The sequence below is a fragment of the Asterias amurensis genome, chromosome 12, assembly GCF_032118995.1.
Source record: "Asterias amurensis chromosome 12, ASM3211899v1".
Taxonomy (NCBI): domain Eukaryota; kingdom Metazoa; phylum Echinodermata; class Asteroidea; order Forcipulatida; family Asteriidae; genus Asterias; species Asterias amurensis.
The window spans coordinates 2,874,603-2,894,216 of NC_092659.1; the positions used below are offsets into that span (position 1 = coordinate 2,874,603).

Below are 19,614 nucleotides of genomic sequence, written 5' to 3' on the forward strand. Positions count from 1 at the left end.
GCTCTGTACAAGTCCTGCTTATATTATTAAGGGAATAAATGAGTGGTGACGAGTTCTTAAACGGCCGTTTAAAACCAACAGGGTTGTTGCTGTGTGATAAAGGCCCGAGCCGAAGGCGAGAGCCTTTATCACACGGCCACTACCCGAAGTTTGCAAATTTTCAAAAACTGTTGTAAATTTGTTTAAATTATACACTGTACATGTGACCTACTTCTGGAAATTTTATATTGTGTTGTTTTTACCACCAACTTTTGAAGGCAATGCAATTTCCTCTTAGCCATTTGTGGGAGTCAAATTTTTGACTCCCATAAATGGCTGACCGTGTTAGTTTGCAAAGTAAAAGGAAAACCACGCAATTTCGAGGCATATTTGTGTTGATCATTGTATTCTACTTTTAAAACATCTTTCTAACCATATGTATTTTATAACAAATGATTACAAACGCTTTTCAAAGACCAACTCGACCTATCCAAGGCAACGTGTTCCTTTAATAAAGTTATATGTCTTCTGTTGTGAGATTCGTTAACGATAGCGGAATTGATAGTTCAATGAGTACATGTGACCATACACTAAATTTCTGAAAGTAAAACCTTTAATTTGTATGAAATAGTTGTTGTTTTACGTCCAATGTATTTGTGCATCTTCAAAAATACCTTCATCTTTAAAAACAGTCCTCTCGTATCAAAGCTATCTTGTCGCTGTCTTCCATCAAGTCTTAAGACCCCTAATGATTTTGTTCTTGTATTATGCCATTGCTTAAATTAAGTTTGTGTCCATCTGATTGTACCTTTACTTCTATAAATGTCTGCCCTATTTCTCTCGCTAGTTAGAAACTTTAAACGATTTGAGGCATTGCATGGTGAGGTATCAATATACAGTATATTTGGTTTGCGGTAAGACAGTGTTCGTATCTACTTGTCAGGTAGAGTTTGTTCTTATTTAATGGCATCTGTACATAATTTTCTCTTTCTAAATCTGATCGTCTCTTTCTAAATCATTCTCATAGAAGAATAATATAATATTTTGGGGAGCAGACAAGACAACACCTTTAAACTACGAGATGCACACAAATTCATGCACACATGACATCCCCCATGTGTGAAAAAGTTTTTGAAGTTGGGTCGAGAGAGTTCTATATTATTAGCATCACGTTTAACAACCTGCAAAGGCTGGGGACACTTTTGAACAATTTATTGCTCTTAAAAATGTTTATTGTTTAAAAAGGGTAACAACTACTATAGCATGGAATATACATAAGGAAAATGTAGTTAATAAAATTAATTTATTGTTCCTTTCACAAAAGATGTCATAACTAAGAAAACTTTAGTTAAAAACGATCAGACAAAAGTTTAAATCTCTTTTTTGAAAGTGTGGTGGCTCTGAAAAGAGCCGGTTGGTTTTAGAGCTGAGAATTCAGCGCTTATTTGGCAGCCTTGGCGGTCTTCTTGGGCAGAAGAACAGCCTGGATGTTGGGCAGAACACCTCCCTGGGCGATGGTGACTCCACTGAGAAGCTTGTTCAACTCTTCGTCGTTGCGGATGGCGAGTTGCAAGTGACGGGGGTTGATTCTCGTCTTCTTGTTGTCACGGGCGGCGTTACCGGCCAACTCGAGGATCTCAGCGGCCAAGTACTCCATGACGGCAGCCAAGTAGACCGGGGCACCAGCTCCGACTCTCTGGGCATAGTTGCCCTTGCGAAGGAAACGGTGGACACGGCCCACGGGGAACTGAAGCCCAGCTCTTGCAGATCGGCTCTTTGCCTTGGCTCGTGCCTTACCTCCTTTACCACGTCCAGACATGATGATTATTTCGTGTAGTTACTTGAACAAGAACGAATGCCAAATAATTATTAAGTCAGCCTTTTTATAGGGTTTCCTGGCATCCAAAGGAGGATCCATGCATTGACCAATCATAACACGAAGTACCGAAAACCCGCCTTCTACGAACCCCCTTTGTGCACCTGTTTACAATATATATGGGTACACGGTGTAGAGTGCCTTGACAGGTGTTTGCACACGTCCCGCATACACATCCACACAGCCTTTGTGGGCTCACGGTCGCACAACAACCAATCAAGTTTCGTAAAATTGAGTGGGAAATTTCAGCGGGCGATTGGGATAAGTGTTCACGAAAAATCTGCACTGGATCCTAATTTGCATATAGAAAAAGTACTTAAGGCCGAGTATTTTGGGTAACCGTCATTCTGCAAATTTTGCGAACAACCGAATACAATCATGCCACCCAAGCCAAGCGGAAAGGGACAGAAGAAGGCCGGTAAGGCTAAGGGAGCTCCCCGTACAGACAAGAAGAGACGCAGAAAGAGAAAGGAGAGCTATGGAATCTACATCTACAAGGTGATGAAGCAAGTGCACCCAGACACCGGCATCTCCAGCCGTGCCATGAGCATCATGAACAGCTTCGTCAACGACATCTTCGAGCGTATTGCCGCCGAGGCTTCCCGCCTGGCCCACTACAACAAGAAGTCCACCATCACCAGCCGTGAAGTCCAGACCGCAGTCCGACTCCTTCTGCCCGGTGAGCTCGCTAAGCACGCTGTCAGCGAGGGAACCAAGGCTGTCACCAAGTACACCACCTCCAAATAGACGGTGTATTTGTACGCCTCTAAACCAACCGGCTCTTTTCAGAGCCACCATATTTTCAAAAAAGAGAAATAACCAATCTGTCTGATTTTTGTGTCCCAATATTAAATAAATAGAGCTATTAAAAAATAACTTTATATTATTACTTCATTTGCTAGTTTTTTTTCTGGAGTCCATCGATGAAGAGGAATTTGAACTAAAAACCTTGATAATTTGTACTTAATTTTAATCTTAACTTTAAAGATTTCTTTTTTTTTACCACTTTATCAATATATTTTTTTTTAAGACGGCTTCAGAATCCAAAATTAATTTCATGCATGCCACGTACATTATTTTCATTTTTAACAATATGAAGTAAACGTCGGGTATTTTTGTTTACATAAAAATGCAAAGTTAGTTTTTAGCGCCAAAACAGGTGTGTTTCTCATGGTAGATAATAATGTAAACTTCCTTTGGAAGCCGTTTGGTATTATTCAGAATTTAGAAAAGGCGTTTTTTTTTTTTTTTTTTTTGGGGGGGGGGGGGGGTTATTGTTTATGGAAGAAGACAAATTATAATATATTATTTGCAAATCCTCCCTTCACCTTTTTCTCAACTACTACGCTACTTCAGAGCATAGAGCCTTGCTCTATGTTCAGAGGGAGTCACTTCCCACAATGTTTTATACTATCGCTATCAGCAGCAGTCACTCAGTTGCTCAATCCCAAGTAACTTTTTATGCTAATGCATAAAATGAGTAAATTACCAACGTGTGCAAGGGGGCCTATACCTGGTTTTTTTTTACAGCAAATTTCTTTATACATATGTACATGAACATGAACAATCATTTTCCAGGCGCAACTTTCCCCATCCACAAGCAAAATCGTTGCACTTATTTTTTAACCCCAAAGGCGGCAAATGAGCAGCCAACTTCATTTGCATGCGTTCGAATTAAAGCTGTTTTGCCTATTCAGTTATTACTGCGTTTTAAATTCGGAATTCGGCCATTCAATTTCGTTTTGAGTCGAGTCAAATTCCTTAAGCGCTCTGTTCAATTTAGCGTATTGTCATTCGTTTTCGTGACATACACGCCTCAAGAAGCGTCTGCGAATTTGAATTCTGCTGTGATGAATGATTATTTTGTTAAATCGAACGACGCAACATTACATTTGAGTAATCATATTCATAAAACAAAATCAAATGACCCTTTTCAGTAGCATTCGATTTCGCGCGAAAAAGAATAGCTTGGCGATTCAGTTGGCTGCTCATTTGCCGATATTGACACAAAAACCTATATTATTCGACCTAAAAAGAGTAGATAATTTTTAAACCTCGACTTTGATCTAAGGTACTATTTTAAACTTTCCTGTGAATTAAGGTTGGGGCATTTTCTGCATGCCCTCCATTGTTTGGGTTTGTCAGCTTTCATCTTTTTAATTATTTTATGGGTCAGAAAGGATTCGAAAATATTGTACTTTTGTCCATAAATAATAACGACCCAACCCAAACAAAAATAAATAAAAGCGCCTTTTTAAAATTTGAAGGAGTTTAGATGAAGGAGTTTACATAATGTCTAATACATTGTACATTACTATACTAGTACTTGTACACATGTACATGTACATGACTGTCATTTTGGGGGAAAACAGCAAATTTTCTTTTCCGTATACAATAAATGGTCTTATTATTTTTCATTTTTAGTCCCCGGCGGCATTTCCCCTAATCCACTAAAAAAAACGGGCAAAATCATTGTGCTAACTTTTTAAAGTTGATTTTTTGTTTAACCCTAGAATTTAATATTTAAAGACACTATTGGTAATGGTCAAAGATCATTTTTCCACTTGGTGTATCTTCCTGTGAAAGTTTGAACTCAATTGGTCGTCGAAGTTGCGAGATAAAATTGAAGAAAAAACACACCCTTGTTATCACACGAAGGTGTGTGCTTGATTTCGGGACCTCAAAATCTATTCCCGAGGTATCGAAATTTGCGTGAAAGTTGGTGATTTCATCTTGTTCACTATTTTATTGGTCATATGCCTAAATGGAGGATTTGCAAATAATATTATTATCTTCTTCATAAACAATACCCCCCCCAAAAAAGAAAAAAAAAAAAAACCCCGCCTTTTCAAACTTTTCAAACGGCTTCCAAAAGGAAGTTTATACTATCTACCTTGAGAAAACACCTGTCTTGGGCTAAAAACTATCTTTGCAAACATAATTTTTTTTTATTGGCGTTTACTTCATTGTTAAATTTGGAATTAATGTAAAAATGGCATGCATGAAATCGTGTTGGATTCCCGCCGAAGCCGCCACAAAAGACTTTGATAAACTGGTAAACAAAACAACCTTAAAGGAACACGTTGCCTTGGATCGGACGAGTTGGTCTATAAAAAGCGTTTGAAACCGTTTGTTATGAAATGTATATGGTTAGAAAGATGTTTTAAAAGTAGAATATAATGATCCACACAAATATCTCTCAAAATTGCACGGTTTTCTTTTTACGTCGCGAACTATCACGGTCGGCCATTTATGGGGGTCAAAATTTTGACTCCCATAAATGGCCGACCGTGTTTTTGGACGAGGTAAAAAGAAAACCACGCAATTTCGAGGCATATTTGTGTAGATCATTGTATTCTACTTTTACATCATCTTTCTAACCATATGCATTTTATAATAAACGGTCAAAAACGCTTTTCAAAGACCAACTCGACCGATCCAAGGCAACGTGTTCCTTTAAAGACAGTGGAACACTATTGTAATTGTCAAAGACTAGTCTTCACAGTTGGTGTATCTCAACATATGCATAAAATAACTAACCTGTGAAAATTTAAGCTCAATCGGTCATTGAAGTTTAGAGATAATAATGCAAGAAAAAACACCCTAGTCACACGAAGTTGTGTGCGTTTAGATGGTTGATTTCGAGACCTCAAGTTCTAAATCCGAGGTCTCGAAATCAAGTTCGTGGAAAATGACTTCTTTCTCAAAAACTATGGCACTGAGGGGGCCGTTTCTCACAATGTTTTATACAATCAACCTCTCCCAATTACTCGTTACCAAGAAAGGTTTTATGCTAAAAATTATTTTGAGTAATTACCAACATCCACTGTTGCCTTTAAGGTTAAAATTAAATATAATCAGGTTATTTCAAATTCATCTTCATCGATGGACTAGGCTTAGGTTAGGGCCTACATCATTCATGCAAATGATTATGAAATAAATAATATAAAGAAGTTATTATTATTAACTCATTTTATTTTTTAATATAAAACAATGAAGACACGAAATCAGGCAGATTGGTTATTTCTCTTTTTTGAAATTGTGGTGGCTCTGAAAAGAGCCGGTTGGTTTTGAGGCGTACAAATACACCGTCTATTTGGAGGTGGTGTACTTGGTGACAGCCTTGGTTCCCTCGCTGACAGCGTGCTTAGCGAGCTCACCGGGCAGAAGGAGTCGGACTGCGGTCTGGACTTCACGGCTGGTGATGGTGGACTTCTTGTTGTAGTGGGCCAGGCGGGAAGCCTCGGCGGCAATACGCTCGAAGATGTCGTTGACGAAGCTGTTCATGATGCTCATGGCACGGCTGGAGATGCCGGTGTCTGGGTGCACTTGCTTCATCACCTTGTAGATGTAGATTCCATAGCTCTCCTTTCTCTTTCTGCGTCTCTTCTTGTCGGTACGGGGAGCTCCCTTAGCCTTACCGGCCTTCTTCTGTCCCTTTCCGCTTGGCTTGGGTGGCATGATTGTATTCGGTTGTCTTCGCAAAAATTGCAAGAATGATGACCATCAGCGTTTCAGCGCGATTTATACCATCCGGTATGCAAATGAAGGATCCAGGAACGGATTGTAGCGAGGATCCTAGAATCGCAATATGTGATTGGTTGGCGATGGGATCCGTACCGCGCTCGCGCCGAATCATTTGTGTGCACAATGTAATGTACATTACACACACTTTCTTCATACACACAACTGCTGCGGGAAAAATAGGCGGGACTCAAGAGATATCTCGTTCGTGATTGGACAGTACGTGAAACCCCCCTGAAACCGTATAAAAAGGCTGACGAACATAATTTTCATCATTCGTATCTAATACGCCAAACCACCAAGAATAATCATCATGACTGGACGAGGAAAAGGAGGAAAAGCCCGCTCCAAGGCAAAGAGCCGCTCTTCAAGAGCTGGACTTCAGTTCCCCGTGGGCCGTGTCCACCGTTTCCTTCGCAAGGGAAACTATGCCCAGAGAGTCGGAGCTGGTGCCCCGGTCTACTTGGCTGCCGTCATGGAGTACTTGGCCGCTGAGATCCTCGAGTTGGCCGGTAACGCCGCCCGTGACAACAAGAAGACGAGAATCAACCCCCGTCACTTGCAACTCGCCATCCGCAACGACGAAGAGTTGAACAAGCTTCTCAGTGGAGTCACCATCGCCCAGGGAGGTGTACTGCCCAACATCCAGGCTGTTCTCCTGCCCAAGAAGACCGCCAAGGCTGCCAAATAAGCGCTGAATTCTCAGCTCTAAAACCAACCGGCTCTTTTCAGAGCCACCACACTTTCAAAAAAGAGATATAAACTTTTGTCTGATCGTTTTTAAATAAAGCTTGATAGTTTCAGTTGAATATTAAATATTGATAACATTAACCTTTATTCTAAATATAGTTTCTTTTTTTGTATGCCTATAGGGGTCTATCGCAATTATATTACACTATTAAAAGCATTTAAAATACAAATCCATGGGAGCAATAAATGTTAGGGTTCAATTCAGATTAGTCAAATTGCAGGTTGATACAAATGATAGACGGGATAGAGATGCAAAGATTAAAAGAAAGACTTGCCACCCATCCAATCCTATATACATTCATTGTATTTTGTACTGTACACACGTATGTGCAAGAATTGGAATGTTTGTAGTGTCCCATTTTAAGTAATTACCATGGAGCTTCGAAATGTGTTGTTCCTCCACAAAATATTCTTGGAAAGAGAGAATCATGAAAAGCCTGTCAGATAGATGCCATAAACAAAATCTGCACCGAGTTTATTAATAGTTGCCCTGAACCACAGTTAGTAAGTTATGCCTTCGGTTTACAATAACTTTCTAATTAAAAGATGTAATTTCAAAGCTTTTGCAAAGTACAAAAAGTATATCAAATTCCTAGAAGGTCACAATGTACATGTATAGTGTTGCTTTGGCTGAAAAACTGCAGTTGTGATCATTGAAAGTACATGATTTTGGGTGGGACTTCTTTTTATTGTCTTAAAACTAAAAGACAACATTCTAGCCCATCCAAGGTACAACACAAATTACACAGGGGGGGGGGGTGGTACACATTTTTCTCCTAAATAACAATTTATATCATATTTTTGTGACCTGTTTGTTTAATAAGGGGGGGGGTGCAAATACACTTAATTTTAATATTTCCTTATTTTCAATGACCACAATAATACATCAAACCGGGTTCCATGGGATATTGTATAAACACAGTGTATGTGTAGGCCTACATGTACTTGTACAGTTAATTCTTTCTCATTCGTATACTTACTCCTGCCTCGAAAATGATTTTTTTATAGTAAGCATACATCATTTCAAGAATAGCATCATAATTTTTTATACCAAGAATATACCTTGTGTAAAGAAGTCCCTATAAAAATTGTGGCATGTGTACTATAATGATGTGTATGATATTGTGGTTTGGGGGGGGGGGGGGCTTGCAGTCAATCATTTGCATGCATTGTATTTTGAGAAAGACTGAGCGTGAGTACTCTAGTAAAAAATATGTGAAATGGTATGGTTGGTTTAACTTTATTATGCTAAGCGTAATTTTGTTGTGCTTAGCTTTTGATTTTGCCCCTGTTCGTATCAGGTTTATCTCCATTGCAGCAATTTAAATTTTTGAAAGGTCTTATGATCAAAACTTATTTTGAAAGTAATAAATTTCTTTCTTGATGATTTCCGATATGCACTCAGTCTTAAAAAGATGAGTCTGAAGAGATAACTCAAATCCGACCCTCGGTTTAAAACAAACTTACCTGAGTCGTTGCTTGAGTTGTATGGAAGAGTTGCACCAGTGACACCCAAAGAAGATGCTTTATTCTGTACTGATGTTGCAAAACTAAGATCTCCAATACTCCCACTTATGCTCACGGCCCGCGTCTCTTTATTCCTCGGAGCAAATAACGGCATCTCATCATCCAGCCACCGTCCTCGAGAACAAAACCAAGAGAGAAGCTCCCTTCGAATACTTCTGTTCCAAACGGCATACACAAGAGGGTGCATGATAAAACTTGCGTACCACAGAGAGGTCACGGAGGTCAACACCCAGTGAGGTATATTAAGAAGGCCGTTAAATGCCTCGTACAGAAGTTCCACTGTCACTGGTCCCCATATTATACAAAAAGCTCCCATCGTTAGCACAACAGTTCTCATCGCCTTAAAAGGCGAACTCATTCGTATATTCACCAGTAGAGAAGTCCGACGAGAACCTCTGCGATTCCGAAGGGTTCCTGTGGCAACGACACTCCCATTACTTACTCTCCTCTTGTGCACATGGGCTACTTGTAAAATCTTCACATAGCACCAAGACATGATTAGTAGCGGGGTGCAGACGTAAGCAACTGAGAAGAAAACTGCGTAAGATGGGTGATGACTCCAGTTGATGAAGCAACTGGATCTTGATGGGTTGTAGCGATACTGAGACCAACCGAAGACCGGAGGAAGACTACATACTAAAGCAAGAATCCACACGAGAACGATTAACTCTACAGTCCTTGTGCATGTCACTTTTATCGGGTACATCATCGGCTGTGATATTGCAAAATATCTGTAAAGAAAAAGAATAAAAGTATTAAAACACACTTCATGGCATAGACTAAAATTGAAAAATACTTTGTACTTTATGAAGTATGTGTCACTGTTCACTAACTTGGGCACCCCACGCACATATTACATGTACACAGATTTGTTGACACTACAACAAACACTTCATGGTAAAGAATAACATTAAAAAAAACACTGTACATGTACTTTATGCAGTATGTGTCACTGCTAACAATGACTTAGGCACCGCCCCCCCTTCAAACACACTTCAGATTTGTTTTATCTGAAAAGTCTTGGATTTGAAAAATGATTAAATAGTTCAATTTTTTTTAAGCCCAGTCACCACCACTTCTATGTCAGTACATTTTGTCAACATAATTGTTTTGCAGCTCAAATGTCTCTCAAAACTCTTAGTAACATCATCTGTTTAAATAATTAAATTATTCAATTTTTATAAGCCCAGTCACCACCACTTCTATGTCAGTACATTTTGTCAACATAATTGTTTTGCAGCTCAAATGTCTCTCAAAACTCTCGGTAACATCATCTGTTTGGGGGTAAACTGTCTGGACCAAATGAGAAGAACCCCAAAGTAAAACTAAAGCTGTGAGCTGTGCTTTACTCTTGTGAAACATTCGCAGCAAATACAGAGCTGTGATGTCAAATTTGCTTTGTACGAACACCGAAGCAATCACAAGAAGTTACTTTAGCCAAAAGAATTGCTGGACAATTTTCTGCTAAAAAGCAAAAATTTGTAGGATACCAGTTATGGTACATGTGACATGGTAATATTGCTGCTAAAATAGCTCTATAAAGTTTGACTCGGGTCTTGACTGCAAGGGTTGTTGGTTCAAATCCAAACAATGCAGCGAGTGAATTTGTCCATGGGCTTTGGAAAGCATCGAATGAGAGTGCTTATTATGCATTGGCCTAAAAGATATTCAAAATAATAAATGGCCAGATAGCTCAATTGGTAGAGCACGGGCACATTAATCCGGAGGTCGTTGGTTCGAGTCCCACTCTAGTAAATTGATTCTTTGTTCAACCCCAATTCAAACTAATAAAGCTCTAATCTTACCTGTCAACAGTGATTACGGTCAAGGTGAGGAGGCTACCAGCCGTGACAGACACCGTGACGAACCCTGTCAGATTGCACCACATGACCCCAAAGATCCACTCGTGACACAAGCAGCTGATCAGGTTAAACGGAAGAACCACAACGCCACCGACAAAGTTTGACAGCGTCAGACTGAAGACGAACCTGTTGCTCGGCGTCATCAGGTAAGCCTTCTTATAGAATGTGAACGTGACGAGAAAGTTAAGGAAGCAGACGATTAGGAAGATGAGACTGAAAGTGGTTGCCTGGACGACAGTGGTTGCTATGTCTTGGTTCTCTGGTACTGGTTTGGATGGAGGCTCATCCAAGGAGGCGGAGCTATTGAGATGGTGGTCCATGTTGGATGCCATGGTGAGTTGGCGAGCACTGTTTCGGGTATATTTACACCAAAATGGATTGCTCACAGATATTAAAGGTCCATCTTGCTGGTTTATCCATCTCTCTCAAATCTAGTTATGCTGGCACCTGAAAAGAATAAAAAGAGGAAAATGTTATTGTTCACTATATATCTAATTTACAGAGTTCTTACAGCACGCCTTATTAACTTATACGTCTCTCTTAATTATTATGCATGAGGTACGTCACAAGGCTTACCCGAAACAAGGCCATGGGCGCAGCCACTGCAAGTGGTGGCGGACGTGGGCCCATAGCCTCATTTTGGGTAAGAGTTTTGACGTCATGCATAAATATTAAGAAATGCTTAGTCTTAAACTCAAGGCGCATAGGGACAAGAACTTCACGCGTCAAAGGAAAACCTTACCTTTAAAGGTACATACACATATCTGTTGAGAGGATATTTATCGGAGCTTTATTAGGAGCATGGGTCTGACAAATACAAGAACCACATAGCCTAGAATTTTTGCAGACATTATTTTTTACACGGTCCATTTGAAGAAAAAGAACTCAACTTTTGGGGAATTTGCGACAGAGCTTTGGAAAGTATCGAGTATACAGTGCTATCACATCACACACCAGTGTATTTGGGTAAAACCAAACTTAATAGGCATATTTCTGTTTTTATGAAATAACTATGATACAAAATGTAAAATGTTTCATATGACCACTGACGTATATTGCCTGCCCGGAAATGCCATGGAATTGGTCTTCGTGTATACCCACAGTTCTTTATTACATTTTATGGAATTTGCAATGAGCATATTCTTGTTTTTATGTACTGGAGTAATATGAAACAACTTAAATGTAAACTAATTGTACCTCCATGGACAAAAACAAGGAATGCAAAAAGTGACCTTTTGTGAACAAATTGACAACGGTCTTCAGTTTTTTTCCCAAGTGGTGCGCAAACTTGCGCTTTGTTTTTTTAATCGGCTGCTGCAAATGTGCAGATTGAAGAGGTTTTTATTTACCCACAATTTTTTGTTAACACTTCACATAGCCAGCAGGTCTTAAACTGTTTTTTTTATTTGGGGGGGGGGGGGGGGTTGGGTATACATGTACATGTACATGTAGATTTACATTTACATGTACAGTGTACATGTACATGAATAAACAACGGCTCTACTCTTTTTTTTACTGGTATGGATGGCAACTGATTTGAACCCATTTTTTCCAACACAACAAACTTCTTGTACTTGTACATGTACCCTGCCCTCCCTCATTGGTCCATAGTGGTGAAAGCAGTAGTCTGGTGCGAAAAAAAAAGGTTTTATGCAAGATAGTTTTTAGAGAGCCGTTGTTAGAGGGCCAACAGAAATTTAACAACTTGTCCACAAGTCTATCAAGAAAAGAGTAAGAAAAAGTACAATACAAGGGGCTGAGTTACATCATGTACATGTACATTGTAGAAAAGATATTATGTATGTTTTGTAGGGCACAAGAGTGCAAAACACAATGTCCGCAGACTGTGGAGACTTAATATTATTAATGTGAACACAAGCCCAACAAAGACTGCAACCCCAAAACATTTTCATAAAAGTACAAGCAAACCCTTCCCAAATCTGTTCCACAACTGAAACGTTTTTAGAATTTAATGGTCTCTATTTCTTGAACTAGCTTCTTGTTTGATATTCAGAATCAGAGAGAAATAATTCCGACAGCTAGAAGAGGTGGATTATTCAAAATAGAATTTTAAAAACTTATAATTTCAGTATTATGGGGGCTGACCTACATGTACAATGTTAGACTCGTATCATGTACATGAACTTTTTTTGTAGAGCACAAATCAAAATGTCCACAGATTGAATACTTTAATTGAACACACTGCAACAATCCCCAAAACATGTTCATAAAAGTACAAGCAAACCCTTCCCAGGTCTGTTTCCACAACCGAGTTGTGTTTAAATCAAAGGTCTGTATTTGAATTAGCTTTGTACGATATTCATGATCAGAGAAAAATAATTGAGATAGTTGGACAAGGTTGATTATTTAAAAAAACATTTTTTTTAACCGTTAATTAATTTCTTTATTCGGTACTAAAAAAACATTGAATTATTTTATTATTTAATTCTACAAATCAGACAGTAGTATCATTCTCTTTTTTGACTTTGTGTGGCTCTGAAAAGAGCCGGTGGTTTTGAGGATTTGGGAAGTCCCTTCTTAGGCACGTTCACCACGGATGCGGCGAGCCAACTGGATGTCCTTTGGCATGATGGTCACACGCTTGGCGTGGATGGCGCACAAGTTGGTGTCCTCGAAGAGTCCGACCAAGTAAGCCTCGCTGGCCTCTTGAAGAGCCATGACGGCAGAGCTCTGGAAGCGGAGCTCGGTCTTGAAGTCCTGAGCGATCTCACGGACCAGACGCTGGAAGGGAAGCTTGCGGATGAGAAGCTCTGTGCTCTTCTGGTAACGGCGGATCTCACGGAGAGCGACGGTTCCGGGCCTGTAACGATGGGGCTTCTTGACTCCGCCGGTGGCTGGGGCGCTCTTGCGGGCTGCCTTGGTGGCCAACTGCTTACGTGGAGCCTTTCCACCGGTAGATTTACGTGCGGTCTGCTTGGTACGAGCCATTGTTGTTGTTTCAGTTTGTCTGTAACGAACGAATGCCTAATCAAATTTCGCGGGGCCCTTTTATAGGGTCACAGGGATTCGCCAAACACTCACGATGCGTCCCGTTTATTGGTCAGTTCCCTCTGGGACAAAGCGCCAATCTTCATTGGGCGCTATTTCCATTCTGCGTTTCTATTGGTTAGTTCTATCATTGCGGTGATTGGTTGGGACGTGAAACCTTCCCGCTGTATGTGTGCCCATAGGTTTGTACACGTTTTGGGCTGTGATGTTGCACATGTACTGAATGAATGCAGGTTGGTTCTTGCGGGAAAATAATAATATCGGTTTTGTACATTTGCATTGGGATAATTTAATTTACTCGAAAACTATTGCTATTATTTAGTCCTAATGCCTTTGATTTTGTTCACAGAACTCAGTGAATTTTATATATCTGTGATGTATAGTATATACATTTTTACCTTTTTTACGTGTAAGGTATGGGAGGGCACATCTTTTTTGATGACATTTTAATTTTGCTGTTGATCCCCTGGACGGCCTCTGCTTATTTTTATGTTTGTTTGTAGGCTTTTGTCCGAAGAATTAAAATAAATAAATAAAATATATACATTACTGAGTATACAGTGAAGACACACATCGTTTTGGAACCAAAATGAATGATTCTTTATCCCTATCCTGTTTTTAAATTAACATACTTCGTTTTACACAGAACTCACAAGTCGTGTCTTCATTGTCAACAAATACTGCAAGTGACTGACAACATTTTGATTCACGTGTAAATCCGACTAGCGGAACGTTCCTACTCCAAGAAAATATGAATCTCTGTGGTTACAGGTTCGAGTCGACGTTGGTTTTTATCAATTTCCAACAATGATTTGTTTTCATCTATATGATCTTTTAACTATGTAATTTACCTAATGAATGATATTCATAGAGTTTGCAATGAATTTAATCTCTCATGTTTAATCTTTTATTATTGGCGGGTTGTTTTATACAATGCAATGGGCCTATATTCCTGTGAGATGATCGGTCGGGGGGGGGGGATTTGGCTCAAAAACCAAACACCGTGGAGGTAGTCAGCAGTCGTCGGCCCCCATTTGCCGTCGTCAAATAAAGACTTTGATAAAATTGATGAGTCTGTTTGTTCATTATTAAAATTAAAGAATAATTTTAAAGAATTGATCTACCCTCTTTTGCAGAAGGGTTTACTGTTTCTTTCTAAACAAGTAAAAGGCAAATGTTGAAAATGTCCAGAAGATGATCAGAACAGAGCATACTGATCGAAACGTCGAGTTACAACGGTTCTTTTCACAACCACCCCCCCCCCCCCCTCAACCATGGGGAGGTGTAGAAATACCTCTATGCCCAACTCATTAGAGATAGTCATGGTGTTACCGCAAGTATCGTATTTCAATCCTACGTCACTCACTATAAAATAGTATGATTGATTCTGAAGTCCCAATCTCAATTACACTTTTTGTTTTTTGCCCTCTTCTTCTGTAAAGAGGTTTGAGGTTATTTGGCGAGCAGACTGTATACACGTGTGCAAATGAACAGTACCTTCTTGGGTACATATGTACAATGTACTGTACATAATGTACACGTACAACATGGGGGATGTTTACCCACTCGGGTACTACGTGACACATACCGACACTAAATTTTTACAAGGGCAAAAAGCATTTACACATTATAACACGTGCGTTGCGAATCACGACACACTCCCCGTTGTGCCTCCTTTATTTGTTTTTGGACAATTTGTTTACGGTAATTACGAAGTTTTAACAAATTATTCTACTAAATAATTATTATGGTCTCCATAAAAAAATATAATCAGGAATGTACCGCCGACTGGTGTACTAAATAAATTGTTCAATTTTTTTTTTTATCTTACTTTATATTACTAAAAGACAGTAGTAGTCTTATAAATCGTTGTATAAATTTTAACTTTATTATTTATTTTCAATTATATAAAAACAGAACAAGGTATTATCTCTTTTTTGAAGATGTGGTGGCTCTGAAAAGAGCCGGTTGGTTTTAAGAAGCTTGAAGCTTCACAGCTTAACCGCCGAATCCGTACAGGGTACGGCCTTGGCGTTTCAAAGCGTAGACGACGTCCATGGCTGTGACGGTCTTTCTCTTGGCGTGCTCGCAGTATGTGACGGCATCACGGATGACGTTCTCAAGGAAGACCTTAAGGACACCACGGGTCTCCTCGTAGATCAGACCGGAGATACGCTTGACACCACCACGGCGGGCCAGACGGCGGATAGCGGGCTTGGTGATTCCCTGGATGTTATCACGCAACACCTTGCGATGACGCTTAGCGCCTCCCTTTCCGAGTCCCTTTCCTCCTTTGCCGCGTCCAGACATGATTGTTTCTTGTATTTCGGTGAGTTCGAAATGAATGTTGATGGTTTGTGCCGGAGCGCTTTTATAGCAGAAGTGCGGACGTGCGTGAAAGCACCACTACTAGGTGGAGCGAAATAGATAATAAGGTAGTGCCGTGTGCAAATCTTTGGGAGGCGCAAAGCCGAAAGTCCTTTGTTGCCGACGTACACGTACATCCGTATACAATACACCATGTGTAATGTAATGTGTATGTACCACTATACCATCTATTTACACACTGTGTATCAGAGCATGCATGAAACTTCAATAACAACATTTGAAATAACGACCAAATTTTATCACTACTACTTTTTCTTACGTCCTTCTATATAAAGAACACATTACTTCTTGTCCACATAAACATTATCAATCCTTTATTTTAATCAAAGTCGGAGAGAAGCTGCTGAAATTTTGTCCACGTTGATACACCCCCCCCCCCAAAAAAAAATAAATAAATAAATAAAACTAAAAAATGACCACCATGAAAGCTTAAAACTTTCGGGATCGACTGGCAATATATATTTGTATCAACTTTTTTCATGAAGGACGGGACAACACTAATTAGAGATAGTCATTACATGGTGTTACCGCAAACCTTTCCATATTAAAATGATAAATGTTGAGATATATAAAATAAATAAAAAAACTGTTACATTAATACAACTTTTGTCCCCCAATTGACAAGATGTGTACAGAAAGATTTTTTTATTTTAAAGAAACGTTTAGAAGAAAGTTAAGAAACATCAAAAATTGAACACCCCATCGTCAGAAACCATAAATTATCATAATTTATTAATATTGTTCCATATTCGATTAACAGGAAAATTGGCTGTCATTGGTGAAAATGTCGACACAGGTTTGTCCACACTTTGGGACCATTTGGTGTGCAGTTTTTTTGATAAATGGGTTGCAAACACAAAAAGAAGAGCTTTGACAAGTTTGTTTCCCATGCACATTCGATGATCCAAATCACTTCAAGGTTTTTCTTTGCAAAGAGCAAGTCAAATCAATCTAATGTATTTTGTGGTGTAGAGTGTTCGAGAGCTGGTTTTCCGTTTGTTTTTCCAGAAAATTATTTATTATTTAATCAATTTTCAAATGGAACTGTAAAGTTTTAAAATTTAGTAATACCAATTCTACTGGGGCAATATTTTTGGGGCATACTGATGAAAAGAATAAATAAACCCATGTGACTAGGGCCAATTAAAATACATGGTTTATGGTCCCCACCCCATCCTTCAAAAAACAAAACAAAAAACAACAACAATATTGGGGTTGAAAAAAGAAAACATTACTACTACTAGAGCAATTTAGAACCAACGACCTCCAGAACATGCTGGTGCTCGATACAAATTGCGCTATCTTGACATATTTTTTTTCAACGATCATGGACAACATTTAATTCAGGTAAAGCTTGTGTTTTATTGTCTACAGCCTTCGAAAGTGACTATTATTTTGTTTAATAGATCGAAACGTGGAGTTAAAACCACTTTTAACCACTTTCTTTTGCAGAACCCAACTCGTTTATAGAGATTATCATTACATGGTGTTACACAAGGCCATGGAGTGAAACAAATTGTCTTCATGATTTCCACCATGCATTGATGCAAAGATTCAAATCCTTCTTACAACAGATATCAGTTATAACTTTTCCTCCGTGGTTACAGCTTTGAATGATCTTCTCTAAGTTATCTCTCTATTGTAAAACAACTCAGTACAGCCTTAGGGTTTTTGGGAGGACTTATGCAGTCCTACAACTTTCTCATTCAGCGTGGATCAGTCTAGCCTAGCTCCTTTGTTTGCTATTGTAATTCATGAGTGCTAAAGTTTATTCAATGCTCAGAGCATTAGTGCATGGGCTTTTGGTGTGAGGGGAGTGATGATGATCGCATGTATTGTGGTTCAATTCAACCCTGGCATCACTTGCAAAGCCTGTAAGCACAAACTTGCTAAACACAGAATAGTATCTAAGTTTGCATTGTTGTGGCTATAGTAACCGACTCATGTTTTGCTTATAGCGCAGACATTTTCCAAGCAGTATTTTCTGCTTATTTTTTATAAAGCTTTATTTTGCCTTGTTCTTTAGAAGGCCACCCTGCCCCTTATAATTAATATCATGCCAACCCCCTTGCAACAGCTTTATAAGTTTATTTACATAGAAGATTGGAGGGAATCTTATTTTTGTTGTTTCACCCATATAGTCGACATTTTTTTTATTTAGGAATTTGAATGTGGCAGTTAAATCAAAGTTTGAGGGCACACATTATTGCAAGCTCATGAGCTTCAGAGTAAAAGTAAATTATAATTTATAAGATATCTAAATATTTAACTTATTGAAAATTGTTTGTTATCCGATCCACTTTGAGTCGGTAAGAGTAAGAAACGAGTCATGGATTCATACCAGACCTTGAATTTCATCTTTGAGAGGGCATGATTCCATTTGAGTACAGTAGCATCTTTGGAAACTTTTAAAAGGGGCAGTTAAGGCACATAAACAAGGGCAACAGAGGCAAGACTTCTATGTCCTCAGTAATTTTAGGCCAGAGGTCAAGAAAAAAACATCTCATCATGAGTAAACTTGGGTCTACGTGTATTTTCCTTCCTCCATGCCTGGATGGAAGCCAAATGGACATAGAACAAGTTTTTTTTTTACTCATGTGTATTTTCCAGATAAACAAAGTACATAATTGGAGAACAAATTACAAAACTTTGCCATATGGCAGAATTTCCCACAGCAGGGTAACCCAATACCAACTGCACGAACTGTTTTGTACTTCAGCCTGACCCGATGTGAAGGTCGTTGGTACAAAAGGTCAAAGTTTAAAACAATATCCTATATAGAGCGCAAACCAATATCCGGATGTTGTCTTATTTACCATGCGTGTACAAACATTGCCCCTTCCTTACACAAAACAATGACTAACAATCTAATGCCGCATGGATGGAAACATTCCGTACAACAATACATCATTTTTAATTGTAAACTTATTGTAAACAAGGTTATTTAATTTTTTTTAATAACATTAATAATAAGTATAACAGCTTGATGAAATTGGCCCAGATATTAATTTTACTTTTGAAGGAAATATATAGGGAGCACATAGACTTAAAACAACAGAGCAGCAGACACGGACACACTTCTGGTTATAAAGTTGAAAGTTCGGCTATTTCTTCCTCCATGGTTCAATCATGCATCTTGGAGCTTTGCTCTCGATGGCAATCATACACGCCAGCCGGCGAGCAATCTATGCTCTTGCATGAAATATGAATGTTCACTTTTGAGACCGATTTCCCAAAGTGCATGAAGTGTTTCCACATAACTATTGAGAAATAAATTAGTGGAGCTATGATAGTATACTAACATGACTATTAGTAGTAGTAGTTTTCCTCCATGGTAGCATGGAGGAGTAAGCCCGTCTTCGAAGGTCGAACTCGAAGTCGGAGGCTAAACACGATTTTAAAACAAAATGGCTACTCACCATCTTTTTTGAACTCGAGTTGCTTCACCAACGTTTCCCATCGATATATAACACTAGTTTACCAGTCGTTTACTTGGCTAAACTCTCCATAACGAACACATGGTATCGGTATATAAATTCCTCTTTGAACAAACTCAACGACAATGCCGTAGAAATGTCAAAATTATAAACAAAATCTCTACCCAACACAAACATGTACAAACTCTATGGCACAACCTGAACATACACACATTCCAATGGCATTTCTAATTCCCTAGCCATCCATTTACTGAACTTTCAC

The 19,614-nt window shown here is 39.0% G+C and overlaps 7 protein-coding genes across 7 annotated transcripts in view; 2 read left to right on the forward strand and 5 right to left on the reverse strand.

The window, feature by feature from the left end:
* LOC139944991 (G-protein coupled receptor 161-like) overlaps positions 1–19,583 on the reverse strand; it is a 20,089-nt gene extending 506 nt beyond the window's left edge. The window contains exons 1-3 of the mRNA XM_071942212.1: positions 19,335–19,583; positions 10,462–10,965; positions 8,597–9,387 (exon numbers count right to left, since the gene is read on the reverse strand). Of these exons, the coding sequence (XP_071798313.1) occupies positions 8,597–9,387; positions 10,462–10,850 (1,180 nt within the window). The 5' untranslated portion in view covers positions 10,851–10,965; positions 19,335–19,583. The remainder of the gene's footprint in view (positions 1–8,596; positions 9,388–10,461; positions 10,966–19,334) is intronic.
* Positions 1,393–1,994, reverse strand: LOC139944993 (histone H2A). Its single transcript, XM_071942215.1, has one exon. It carries the CDS (start codon positions 1,796–1,798, stop codon positions 1,421–1,423), a length of 378 nt encoding a protein of 125 aa, XP_071798316.1. The 5' UTR covers positions 1,799–1,994; the 3' UTR covers positions 1,393–1,420.
* On the forward strand, positions 2,202–2,625 carry LOC139945060 (histone H2B, gonadal). Its single transcript, XM_071942317.1, has one exon. It carries the CDS (start codon positions 2,234–2,236, stop codon positions 2,600–2,602), a length of 369 nt encoding a protein of 122 aa, XP_071798418.1. The 5' UTR covers positions 2,202–2,233; the 3' UTR covers positions 2,603–2,625.
* Positions 5,842–6,331, reverse strand: LOC139944994 (histone H2B, gonadal). Its single transcript, XM_071942216.1, has one exon. It carries the CDS (start codon positions 6,314–6,316, stop codon positions 5,948–5,950), a length of 369 nt encoding a protein of 122 aa, XP_071798317.1. The 5' UTR covers positions 6,317–6,331; the 3' UTR covers positions 5,842–5,947.
* On the forward strand, positions 6,538–7,207 carry LOC139945117 (histone H2A-like). Its single transcript, XM_071942386.1, has one exon. It carries the CDS (start codon positions 6,693–6,695, stop codon positions 7,068–7,070), a length of 378 nt encoding a protein of 125 aa, XP_071798487.1. The 5' UTR covers positions 6,538–6,692; the 3' UTR covers positions 7,071–7,207.
* On the reverse strand, positions 13,034–13,481 carry LOC139944992 (histone H3, embryonic). The gene has a single exon (XM_071942214.1). It carries the CDS (start codon positions 13,465–13,467, stop codon positions 13,057–13,059), a length of 411 nt encoding a protein of 136 aa, XP_071798315.1. The 5' UTR covers positions 13,468–13,481; the 3' UTR covers positions 13,034–13,056.
* On the reverse strand, positions 15,395–15,851 carry LOC139945228 (histone H4). The gene has a single exon (XM_071942538.1). It carries the CDS (start codon positions 15,835–15,837, stop codon positions 15,526–15,528), a length of 312 nt encoding a protein of 103 aa, XP_071798639.1. The 5' UTR covers positions 15,838–15,851; the 3' UTR covers positions 15,395–15,525.
* Positions 19,584–19,614: the final 31 nt, after the last annotated feature.